At 39.5% G+C, this 13508-nt stretch overlaps 1 protein-coding gene across 4 annotated transcripts in view; it reads right to left on the minus strand.

Moving 5' to 3' along the window:
• Nucleotides 1–13508, minus strand: part of LOC148347997 (receptor-type tyrosine-protein phosphatase mu-like) — a 198667-nt gene that overhangs the window by 118037 nt on the left and 67122 nt on the right. For all 4 annotated transcript variants that reach the window (XM_088322254.1, XM_088322252.1, XM_088322255.1 and 1 more), the window contains exons 3-9: nt 8581–8727; nt 7285–7394; nt 7142–7220; nt 6545–6660; nt 5369–5543; nt 2356–2468; nt 1102–1282 (exon numbers count right to left, since the gene is read on the minus strand). In XM_088322254.1, coding sequence (XP_088178380.1) covers nt 1102–1282; nt 2356–2468; nt 5369–5543; nt 6545–6660; nt 7142–7220; nt 7285–7394; nt 8581–8727 — 921 coding nt within the window. The remainder of the gene's footprint in view (nt 1–1101; nt 1283–2355; nt 2469–5368; nt 5544–6544; nt 6661–7141; nt 7221–7284; nt 7395–8580; nt 8728–13508) is intronic.

Raw genomic sequence — 13508 nt, forward strand, 5'->3', positions numbered from 1 at the left:
CATCAGGGGATGACCAGTTAACAGCCCTACAACATTTGCAACCGTGTATTTTACTTCGGCCAATTTTTAATCATTGTGAAAGAGTTGTAAATGTTCGAATTCTCTTTCCACAAGTCAATCCATGATTAAGCACACTAACGCGAGATAATCGCGCATAAAAATGGATCCCGGGTTGCATCTATGCATCTTTGTTTTTGGCTCTGACTTTAATACACCCTGTAAATTTGCATTCATTGGCTAACCGATGTGTCAATCAACATTTGAATCTGTCACTATTGGTTAAAGATTTTTGAAGCCAAAGTTGTCATGTCTATTATCTCAATACAGGCATTCATAGGCTATGGCAGGCTAAGGACCTTAAAAACCGCTTGCAATTGGCTGATAGTAGTATCGCTTAAAAGGTAAAAGGCTAACGGCGATATTGGAAATCATCTGACAAGTATGTTTACTTTTAAAGGGGAATCATGGAGCGAAAATAACTGATTACAACACGGATCGTCAAACTACGCAGGGATGCTTTTAGGCACATTTTTTTTCATCTGTCGGCATTATTGTGTGGAGTAAATATTTTGCACGGTTGGATTCATTCGGACTTTCGTTCATGTAACCAGACTATGTTTGAGTATATTTGTTCTATGAGTGGAATATCACAGCACTTTTAGGTGAGCTATCCCGTCTTTATAAGTTTCTGGGATCTTGTTTTCAGACTGATCGTTTCTGTGAAGAGTACACCTAATGCCGCCTCCTTGCATGACTGACTCCGCTATTGGAGTGAGAGTGTGTGAATGAGTAAAGTGTGAAGTACATTGTAAAGCGCTCGTCTTGGGACCGAGATGTCGCAGGTTCGATTCCCAGCTTTGGGAAATCTCCAGTGACTGGTTAAAAGTGCAAAAGTTGCAGTCCATTTACCATTGGAATCACCTTAGTTGAAAAGGATACCTCAAAAACCTTTGGAGACCGGATTGCCTACCTCTGGTCTTGATCATCATCATCCCCGCCGTTACAAATTGTGGAAATCAAAAATGTACTTTTGTACATTTTTTCTTTGAAATTTCAGGCATGATTTAGCGTTTTTTTGACTAGCCGCTGGTTAACACTTACCTGCGCATTTGGTGCGCGCCCGTAATGGGGGCCCAGGTTTTCCCGTGCCTCCCTCCAGGGGCCTGGTGAGCAGCACGCTGATGTGGTACTCTGTATCGGGGTCCAAATGGCCGATCTTGTGGGTGGCCTTGTCTACTGGCGTTGTGTCGATTAGCATGCCCGCCGCCGTGCGGTACTCCACCTAAAACAAGCAAGATCATAATTGCTTAACTTGTTCCATTTGGTTTTTAGGTGGTTCATTTTTTTTTTTTGACAGTGCTAATATCTTACCTCGCCATACAAACATCAGTCACAACAAAAACTGCTAATTAGATAATGCTTACAGTACAGCTCCAGTATACCAAAAAATAAGAAGCAAAAAAACAAAAAAGCCAAAATCAAAAAATATATGATAAAAAAACAACCTGAAGCTTCAATACAGAAAACAAACAAATGAAAACAAAAGAACAAATCAAAGCATAATACATTCTTAAGTTGTTAATGTATCCTTTTTGGGGGATTTCCCCCACAATTTTTCATAATTTTTGTTATTGTATGTTTGCTTTTTAAATTTTACTAGATCCAGGAAAAAAAAATTATTAAGTTACTTTTCCTTTTTTTTCAGCTTATAAGTAAATTTGTACTTAGTTTTTATGTTTTTAGTTTTTTATTACTTTTCTGAATTATTTGATTTATCGGTTGGGGCGGGTGAAGGAAAGCTTTAAAAGAAATACCATCCAAAAGTTCACTTGAGGTCAAATTTATCACCATAAAATTTAAAACCAGTCCCGCACTACAGAAAAAAATCCCATATTTATCTGTATGTAAGACACTTTTATTAACCTAAAAAAAATACTCAAAGTTTGGCCGCCCGCTATAATCATTGTTTTACGCTAGTATATGAGCGTAATTGACAATGATTGATCAGTCACAAAATATCATTGACCACAATCGCATAATATTCTTTGCAACGGAAATCGACCCCGGATCGCGGCAATAAGAGCAACGAATCCTAACCCCTAAGCCTCTGAGATTGTAAATGACAAAGGAAAATACATTAGATTTGATCTTGTTATCAAACTATTTTTAGCATTATGGGAAAAAGTTAAGCCAAAACAACATTCTACAATGTGCTACTGTGAGTAAAAATAGTGTAATGAGATAAAACCGAATGTAATTTCCTATGTTATCCATTTTTAACTTAAAAAAGGGGTGCGCGTCATACAAGGATAAATATGGTATTCCCCCTTCATACCAGAGCTTTTGGAAGCTCACCTCACGCTCCACGATTGGCCCGTCGCCATTGATGGAGTTGGCGTTGAGTTGGATCCACAGGTAGGTGGCGCCTACTGCCGTCAGCTGCGGGGGGGCAATGGGCACAGGGGGCTCTAAGGAGGGGGATACAGACAGTGGCTGGGTGAGTATGAGATGCCTCGTAACGAGGGGAAAGGAAGGAAGAAGTTAAAGACAAAATTAATATTCGTGACCTTCGGCGAATTGCGGCAGACCTGGAATTTATTACCCACAATCCCCACTGGTGCTGCTCTACTTCCTCCTGACCCACTTCACTCGCGCACCCGTGCACACACGGGTATCTTACCGTCCATGGCAGTTACACTCTGATTGAACTGACACTCAAAAAAGTATTTTGTTGTATGCTAACTCAGTCGTTCTCAAATAGTGGAGCCCATGGGGTGCGCGAAGCTCAGTCAATGGGGGTTTAGCAAAATTTGGGTGGTAAAACAATTACTTTAACAAATCATTTATTGACCAATTAATTAAAAAGCCAAGTTTATTATTTTTAAAACTTGTCTTGACATTTTGGAGCATCACATAAGTTTTTAGATTATTATATCAGGAAAAACAATTAAAAAACCTTTTTGGTTAATCTGAAGAGTGGCTACACAAAACTTGGATAGAACAAAACAAGAATAGATCTTAACATGTACCATTTAGAAAGAAAAAATATGTTATTTCAATTTGATAGAATTCCCCCTTAACATCACACCAATACCAATACTTAGCACTAGGAAATGGACTGTGGTTCCGGTTCAATAGGGTGACGGCCTAGTCTTCATGCTGCTGGCTGGAGGCTTCTTTGAGGTCGCTGGCTGTGTCCCACCGGTTTGGCCGCTGGCTCGATCAGGCTTGGGCGCTGTCCAAGCAAGGCTCTCTGGTTGTTTGTTAAGCTGGGACTTTGTCAGAACCTTTTTAGTTACTGTTCTGCTTGTTTGGCTGGAACCTGGCTTGCTGGGTGCAGAGAACTCTTTTGGCCTCTTGTAAGCCAAACCTCTTGCCTTGTGGCTGGCTCAAAAAGAACTCTACTGGTCTCCTGTAAGCCAGACCTCTTGCTTCCTTGCTGGATGCAAAAAGAACTGAATTGCAAGGCGACCTCTGATTCGCACATGCTAGATAACGCCCAACTACACCACTTTAACCCAGTATCTGCCAGATGATTAAATCAGTGTAATTGAATTCAAACACAGTTTTCACTTCACATGTTTTGACATTGTTTGACCGTTATCTGACATTGCAACAGGTATATTTGTATAAATTTTGCTCGTTTGAGGAATCAGCTAAAGTGTGTCATCATTGCATTTCAGCTGGAAGAGGAGGGCAGAGTAAGATGGAGGTCAAAGGGGTGTGAGCAGCTCTTGTCTATATGAAAGAACGATACTGTCCCAAAGTTAATGGCGTGGACAGTGGACATCTGAGAACTTTTATTCTATATAATATTTTAATATTAACTTTCCCAGAAACAAGCGCAATTGGAGGTCCAGAAAGATTGACCAAACCCAACTCCTCCTGGAAAGAGAAGTGGTGGAACAGGTGGACAACATCAAGTTTCTGGTCCTCCACATCACATCAGAATTCTTACCGCCTGGTAAAGAAGGCTCAGCAAGGAATCTTCTTCCTCAGAAAACTGAAACCAGCTGGTCGCTTCCCCTGCTGCCCCTCAACTCTTATAGAGCAACAAGCAAAAGCATCCTCTGCCGCAACATAAACGTGCCATGGGTTTTCCATACCATATAAAAACTCTCATGTTTGGGGAGGCAGTAGCTCAGGAGGTAAAGCACTCGCCTTGGGATCAAGAGGTCGCAGGTTTGATTCCCGGCTCCTCCGAGTTACATGTCGAAGTGTCCTTGGGCAAGACATTGAATCCCTAATGCCCACGATGAACAGGTAATTTTAAGATATTAGCACTGTCTAGTTAGTGTGTGCAAAAGGGTGAAGCGCTTTGGGAGGTCTTCAGTGACTTGAAAAGCATGAGATGAATGCAGATCATTTACATTCACATTTATTCAGAAATCTCCAAGACATCAATGTTAACATTTTCTGTTCCAAAATTGACAGTATCACAATCCCGGAATTTCCCACCGACCCAGACAAACTCAGCATTCTACAATAACAGTTTAGCTAACATCCTCAACTCTCTTGCCCCTCTGAAAGCATGGTCCGTCTCCTTTTCAACATCTGCTCTCTGGTTTACCCCTGATCTCAGGTCTTTAAAAATGAAAGTCCGCCAACTGGAACACCTTTACAAAAAAACTCACAATACACAGAAACATGTTCAACATTCACATTCTTCTCTATACGGACACCCTTGCACATAGTAAATCCGCCTACTATTCTGGAATTATCTCCTCCCAAGAAGGCAACACCAAATCACTTTTCTCCTTAGACAAAAAATTCCTTCAGCCTCCCCATTACTTATAATCCCTCCTACCCCCCACACACACACCCGCAACTAACTGATGCGTTTCTTTAATGACAAAATCAGCTCCACCGGCTCCTCAGTTCTTACCCTTCTCTCTCGACACATGAACCTCTCCCCTACAGTAACCATCCTTTCATCTACCCAGTACAATTAAATGGTCTGCAATAATCGCTCTATCCAAGCTCTTCACATGTCTTATTGATTCTATTCCTTTTTTCCTGCTAAGATCCTGCCTCTCTTCTCTGCTTCCCCTCATTTCTGTCATTATCCATTCTTCACTTTCCACCGGTTCTGTCCCATATGCCCTTAAAACTGCAATGGTCATGCCCGTTCTGAAAAAGCCTGGTTTGAACCCCAATAACTTCAACAATCTCCGCCCTATCTCTAACCTACCTTTTATATTCCGAATCCTTGAAAAAGTTATCACCTCCCAACTTCATGCTAATTCATTCATTGCCCCTCCATACCTGCCTAACCTCCTTCACACTGCCACGCCATCCCGCACCCTAAAATCTTCTTCATCCAAAGGGGGCATGACAGAAAATAATTGAGGAGCTACTATAAACTTACGTTTGACAGTGAGGTCAGCGTAGGAGGAGACGCCCACTCCATGCTCCGATTGGCCGATGCAGCGGTATCGACCCGAGTCTTCTTTGGTGGTGTTGTCCACGTGAAAGGTGGCCACGTAGCGCCGCGGGTTGACCGGCTTGGTCTCCGCGGCGACGGCACGGCGGCCACTTGAGCCCTGTGTGACGGCATCTTCATCAATCAATACATAAAAATTAGGGAAGTTCGATATTGCATTCTTTAGGACCAATACCCGTATCTTCAGTCGTCATTGATGACAATACAAAATACTAAAATAATTACTTGTTACTTGTTGTTTCATCATTATCATTATTGCACCATTGCGATCAACATTATCATCACAACAATCATTAGTATCAGCACATTTGTGATCATCATTATATACATTGTTACGACAATAATTAATGTCACCATTATTACTGTCATGGGAATCAGCATGATTATTATCACCATCGTTACCATCACAACAAAATCCATCAGTATCTTGTTTTTTATTATGATCATCATAATTAACATTCCAATTAGATCAATCATGATTATCATCTTGATGATCATCATTATCATCATTACTATTAGACGAATCATGACTATCACCATGATGATCATTATCCTCATTATCATCACCACATCATCATCACAATCAACAGTACGATCATGATGATTGGTACTAGAATTAGATACTGTGATAACAAGTAAGACTGAGATCAGCACAGGTATAATCATTACAAGATGACCAATCATGATTATTATGATCATCATTACTATCACAACAATCATTATGACTACACTCATGATGATCATCATTACCATCACCAAAATGATCTTTATCATCAAACCGATCATCATTACTAAGAAAACAATCATGATGGTCATCATCACCATTGTTACCATCACCAGAATCATCATCATGATTATATGGTCATCATCAATGCTATCAACACAATTACAACTATCATCACCATCAATACTGTCAACAAAATCATCCTCATCACGATCATCATCATGACACTCATTACGTTCATCATTATCATGATAGTCATTATAATCATCATGATAATAATCATCACAATCATGAAAGTCACTACAATCATCAGAAGCATCTTCATAACATTATCATAATTATCACAATGATGATTCTTATGAGCACACAGTGCTTACCTGTAGGAAGAGCCGAATGTCGTTGCGAGGGCGCCCGCTCACTGTGCAGGCAAACACGGCGGCTTGCCCGGCATTCACCTCCACACCTTTGATGTGCAGGAAATGAAGAGCGCTCGCTTTACACACACAAACACACAAAAAAATTAGCTAACAACGCTAAAGCTAACGAGCACAGAGTTGATTTTATATATATATATATATATATATATATATATATATATATATATATATATATAAGACCTTGTTTATCGCGGTTAATGGAGACCAAAACCACCCGCAAAAAGTGAAAATCTGCGAAGTAGCGATGACCCTTTAAAATTAAAAAAAAAAAAAATTAAAAAAAATGTGAATTATATTTTTTTAGACCCGGTTAATGGGGACCAAAACCAGCCGCTAAAAGTGAAAATCTGCGAAGTAGCAACGCCCCTTCAAAAAAAAAAAAAAAAAAAAAAATCTCATCTCATTATCTGCACCGCTTATCCTTATTAGGGTGACGCCGCGTCCGCCGAACTCGCTCCGTCTGCCTCACGGTACAAACTCTTCAAGCTAACATGTTTGTCCCATGAAGGGGAAAAGGACAGACCCTCAACTACTTACTGCACTGGTGTCCCAGAAGGGATAAGTCTTTGATGGCCACGCCCCCTTTGTGCCCAGTGCTGATCGCCTCAAATGCCACCTGTCAATCACACAGTCAAAACTTAGTAATAGCATGCTAATAGCCAAGTTTGTATGTTCGTCACCTGGTAGAGGTTGGGCCAAAAAGTGGACACGGCAAGTTCCAACGTGGTCCATGTGCGTTGCTTTTGACCTGATGAGTTGAAGACGGGGAGCGCCAGCGGACTGTTGTTTTCTGCCATGAACAAACATTAACAAGGTTGGTACACCTTTTCCATGACCAAATTCAAGCACTTTTAAGGCAGATTTTTCCAGTACCTTTCAAGGGAGAAATCCAGCGGCCGTCAAGAGAACTTTTTTTTTTTCGTCAACTTTAATGGCTAAAATAAGTCGTTATCTTGCTGCTTACACATACTTTTTGCTATTTTGAGCTTTTCCTATCTATGATCTACAATCTTTTTGTGTCAATGGGCTGCTAAAAACATTATGCTTCAACAATACACGCACAGCTTAAAGACGTCACATTTGTTTACAAACATGGATAGGGCTCTATAGGTGTTGGGTAATAATTGAGTGCAAAACAGAAGACAAAAAAGAAAGTACCGTATTTATAAAAAGCAGAAAAATGACCAAAATTTTTACTCATTTTAATGATATTGGATCAGAGGGCCTTCAATCTTTCAATCTTACAGACTGCTAATCTTTTGCATTCTGTTTTACCCATTTTAAACTGTATTTTTTTACTTGGTTTTCAGGGGTTCTGTGTCTAAATTGATTAAAATAGAATTGCAAATCATTATTTTTGGCAATTTATCATTAATTTATAGCAATAAAAAGTTAATATTATTAATTTGTATTTAATGGTTTGCATTTTCAGTGATTTTGTGTTGTTGTTCAACTTAAAATCTCTTCAGTGAGTAAAGAGCTAGAATTGTTTTGTACTTTGCACTTTTTTTTTCATACATATTTATTTGCATTTCATGTGCTTTTCAGGGATCCCTTGCAAAACATATGAAATTACTAATTACTAAATAATTTTGTGAATAATGTTTTCCTATTATGGATAATATATCATTTTTGGGAGCCACTTCAGTGAGCCGAGCCAAAAGAGCAGGTTTTCTAAATAGAGCTGTCCTCTTTGGTGCGACCAGTAGGGGCGGTGAGGCTTCACATGACAACGCCAGAGGAGGCATGTCAGTAAATTTTTGTGCACTTTTAAAAAATAAAAATCTTTATTTATAGCGTGTTCTATAGTCAAACTGCCAAAAAAACAATGGCAACAATTTCAAGCATTTCCAAGCACTTCATCCAGAATTCAAACAATTTCCTGAAAACACAACATTAAAATTCAAGCATTTACAAGAATTTCAAGCACCCGTATCAACCCTGATTAATTCCACGCAGACGCCCACAAAACGCACCTTTGACGTAAATGTTGAGCGTGGCGTCTTGATAGAAATAGAAATCGATGCAATGCGTGTCGTTCTCTTTGAGCGGTCTCGTCAACAGAAGCGCCCGCTGGCCGGCGGCGCGACCGCTAGTGTTGGCGAACAGGAAGGAGGCAGAGCCTGTGCTCAGGAAGAAACGCGTGATTGACAGATGGAACATTGAGCATTTTTGGTTAACAGTAGAGATAGATAGATGGATAGATAGATACTTTATTCATCCCCGTAGGGAAATTCATATTTCCAGTAGTATCCTTGTGTTAAAAATAAGAGATATAGAATACAAAAATGCCCGAATATAATGTGTTGATAAAGAGCATTTAAATAGTGTACCAAAAAATAGAAGCTGTAATATAAATAGGGTAATATGCAAATGTAGGGTTGGGGTTTAATGAGGGCTTTTACTCCCCTGGGTGTAGTTAAAGAGCCTCATGTTACAGTATCCCGCACTTATGACCTTATCACTTTATGCTGTGGGGTAAATTGTGATAGCACCCCTTGATTAAGGCTTTTTTTTACTATAAAACATCAACAACAAATTATTTCGCTATTGGTCGACGTTATGCAAAATGCTGGTCTGCCACGAATTTTTGTCATCATGAGGAAGCCAAAATGCTATTGGCAGAACAAATAATAATAATAATAATAATTTCCTTTGTATTGTCATTCTTCGTAACAACGTACACAGAACGAAATGTCGATACACCTGACCCGTTGTAGCGAGTCGATGCAGCCGCAGCCAACAGAGGGCGCCGCCATTATACCAATTAGGTATGTCTCGGCCGAGGCGCGAACCAGCAACCTCCCAGTCTCAAAGCGGGCACACTACCATCTAGGGTACTGAGCTGGTTACCTCCCGCAATGCCTTATTGTCTCAAAATCCCACATGCTTCTTAAAGACTTTGCAATTTGGCAATACCATACTGTAATATTTTTACTGCTATGGGTCCCAAGGCTGGCAATTATGCTAAATAGAGAATCAAAAACATGATAATCATGGAATGAAGCATGCGATTATCCATAACTACCGTAAATTCCGGACTATAAGCCGCTACTTTTTCCCCAAACTTTCAACCCTGCGGCTTATTCAGTTATGCGGCCGATTTATGTAATTTTTCTAACGGCTCGAGTACAAAAGGAAAGATTTAGACTGCAACTTCTTAGCTTGTGCACAAATTAAATTAGCGTAGACATATCGTCATCATGCAAATTGCAGAAAGAAAGGCACATGACGCAACTTTCAAGCTAAACGCAATCGTGCAGTCCGATATAGAAGGAAACAGAGCTAATGCACGTGAACTTTCTTTTGCGAGCGTGTATGCTTTACCGTGGTTTCTAAATGTACGGTATGTTTTTTTTTAACAGGCCCGTATACTGTGTTGCGAGCGTGTTGCTAGTACCGTTTTGCTACCCTTCACAGAAACGGTTTAGGATGAAAGTTATAATATTATTATTAAAGCTTTGAAAACTCTCTCAGTGTACCGTCTTTCTTTGTAAATATGTGTAACCATGTATAATATGTATTTGCAACTGTATATTTTTGTAATGTATTTATTTTAGAAACTTATTCTGATATGTTTTCCACGAGCAAATGAGAAAGAAGGGGCGGGGCAAACGCGGGCTGACGGGAAGTGGAGTAAAGGTGAGACGTGTTTGTGGACGCGGCCGACAATAGTGGATATATATATTTTTCCCACCCTTACCTTTGGAAATATACACTTTTTTCCTTGGATTACTTTCAACGGGCACCCAGACTCTGCAAGTCTGCATCAAATTTTAAGTACCGGTATCGTTTTCCATTCATTTTGCTGGCTGTATTTTTTGGACTGTGTCTGGTATAGGTTAATTTTGTGTTTGTATTGCATTTTTTCAATGTGGGTGCATGTGGCTAATATACAGGTGCAGCTTGTGTATGTACAAAATCGGTTCTCCTCCCGAAAAGTGGTGGGTGCGGCTTATAATCAGGTGCGCTCTATAGTCCGAAATTTACGGTACTAAGAAGACACCATTGCTATAGACAAGGTTCCAATCCAAGTTAAATTCAAGACTTTTTAAGACGTTTAATGCCTTTTGAAATAAAATTCAAGACCAAGTCGACAAAAAAAGGCTTAGACATGGAAAACAATCAATAAAAAGATGTACATCATGGATCCCCAATTGAAATCGGCAGATAAGTTCTAATTCCATAGAACTCTGCTGCTACATTGAGGAAGCAGTTTTTTTTTTACATTTGTTTCTATATAATTCACGATTTTATTGAGTTTTTAATTCTTTTACATCCAAAAATAAAATGAAAGTCCCTCCCCAAACAAGCCCAAAGACTAACATGCTAAAGAACAGTTCATCATGTGGAAAAAAAGAACAAAAAAAAGTACACAGTACATGTTTTTTTTTTTTTTTACAAAATCTTTTTAGTTCAAACAGATATACAGTGTAAATCTTATTAATGTGTTCATGTTTTTAAGACTTTCAAGATTGGATTTAAGACATTTTAATGCCAATTAAAGCCTTATTTTTAAAATAACGAATTGGATGCCTTTTCAAAGATCCGCGGGAATTCTGTAGAGAACATGGCTGCAACCAATCAATGATTAGTACCACTTTTTAAAATAAGGAGGCGATTAGAGCAAGTAGCAAATTTTTGTCTTCTTTCTCCTACCCCTCTGTTTCTGTCTGCTACTCCACTGCATCGGCTCAAGTCACACCAAAGGTAAATACATTTTTTCCTTTACATGTATATTATTTGTTTTAACAATATGGATGTACATCTAAATCTAAATTACTTTATAACTCCTGATTTGTGTGTGTGTGTGTGTGTGTGTCTTATAGGCTCTGAAACTGCTGAACCGATTTTCTGTGAAACTAGTTTTACTTTAGACTCTTTGAGTGACTAACTCGGTTTCGTAGCAAGGCACCCCGAATAAATACCAACAAAATTGATATACATCTGTTTTCATAAGGTCGGCTTTTGCAGGGTCTCAACTGTTCCCTAGCGGCCAAATTGAGTACTGCCCTTCCCGACCACCGACCACTCTAAGCATCCCAGTCCAATCTTCTATATGCCCGGAAAAACCGAACAATAGTGCTTGTTACACAAAAGTATTACTTATCATGGACCATTTTGTTATTATAATGTTACCATTAGCTAGTTAGCATATGTTTTTATTCCATCATTAAACAGCAATTTCTCTTTACAACCCCCACCTCAGGAAGGATTCATGTTGAATCCCAGGAATCTAAAGCCATACCTATTAGTGTGGAATAGCACCTCAGGTCCATTTCCTCACATAATTAGTCTGTACCTTGCCATAATCACATTTTATTTCGATTACTATTTCTTTTGATTTTATTGTATTTTAACCATTGTGTGTGTGTATTTAGTGTGTTGGGTTGTTGGGTAGAGACAAAGGAGGGGATTTAATTGTCCTATTGTACGCGTAATGCTTTTATACAGCACTTTGAGTTGCAAGTGCTCTACAAATACACTTGATTTGCTTTAACCCCTTGAAATTGATGTCAAATTTGGCTAAAATCCCAATCCAAGGCGTACTTAAAGTAAATTGAATGCTGTTCTTGAACTATTGGGCACATTTGGTCTTTTTTTGAAAGGTAAGACTGACAGTTTTGTCCCAAACTGAAATACTGTAATACTGCAAGTGCTACTCCCATTGAGTAATCTGAGTAACAACACACAGAAATAAGCTTTTATTCTTAACTGATTCTTTTTTTTTTTTGCAGTCAAATGCCCGCAGATGAGTGTGACATGGGCATCTTAGCTGGAAAACCGGTGAGACAAGTCCTACCTCGTACCTTGTCAAATTTGATCACAATCTGAAAAACTAAACATTGTATTTTACACATTAAAGGTGGTTCTAGCCGATTCCAAAAGTGCCCATTTGGACACGACAACTTTACAGCCATAAAATATCTGCAAATGTGTATTTTACTTTGGGAAATATTTCAAACATTTTGAAAGACTTGTAAATGTTTGAAATCTCTTTCCAGAAGTCAATTCATGATCGTGCACACTTGCGTGTAATAAGGGGTGTAAAAATGAAACCCGAGGTCCATGTACGGACTTTTTTCGGCTCTGATTTGAAACACACATTTAAAAATAGTACATTTATGTTGGGAATTTCATCAGTTACCCAATGTGTCAATCATCATTTCATTAGATCACGACTCGCTCAACACACGCTCATTCACACATAGGGAAAATGTGGACCGGCCAATTAACAATGTTTTTGGAATGTGGGAGGAACCCATGCAAGCACAGGGAGAACATGCAAACTCCGCACAGGAAAGCTGGTAGCTGGATTTGAACCCATGACTTTAGAAAAAAGACAATCTTGTTTTTGTCAATACAGGCCCTTATAGGCTAATGCGGGCTGTGGACCACAAAGTAACAACTCCATGTTTGCGTGCATTAAACTCATTTGATGACTGCAAGGGTATTTAATTGGTGAACTACGCCGGCTTTAAAGTTTACAGGTATCTTATTTCAGACTAAACATCATTTTTCTGCAGTAAATACATTTCGAAACAGAAAGTCCCAAGAGCTAAGGTTTTCCAATGATACAATATGTGGCATGACTTACTTCAGTGATGGTTGACATCGTGCAGACACATTCTCACAGACCAGAAACGGACACAGGACTCAATAGCGCTCGTTTTCTCAGTTATTATTTGAAAAAAGAGGGAGAGTAAGGCTTGCTTGCACGATCCGATGGCTGACGGACAACAGGAGCGAGCGGGGCGGGAGTGACACTTCCGTGTCGGACGAGGGGAAATGGAGACAGGCGGGAATAGCAAGTTGTTGGCCGGGACTGGAGATTTGAGGCGATATCGAGTTCAAGGCCCGTAAGAGGAGACAGGCAGAACGGGGCGTAATCAGGTCCAGAAAC

The sequence above is a fragment of the Urocampus carinirostris genome, chromosome 18 (genome assembly GCF_059441175.1).
Source record: "Urocampus carinirostris isolate Australia breed hairy pipefish chromosome 18, RoL_Ucar_1.0, whole genome shotgun sequence".
Taxonomy (NCBI): Eukaryota; Metazoa; Chordata; class Actinopteri; order Syngnathiformes; family Syngnathidae; genus Urocampus; species Urocampus carinirostris.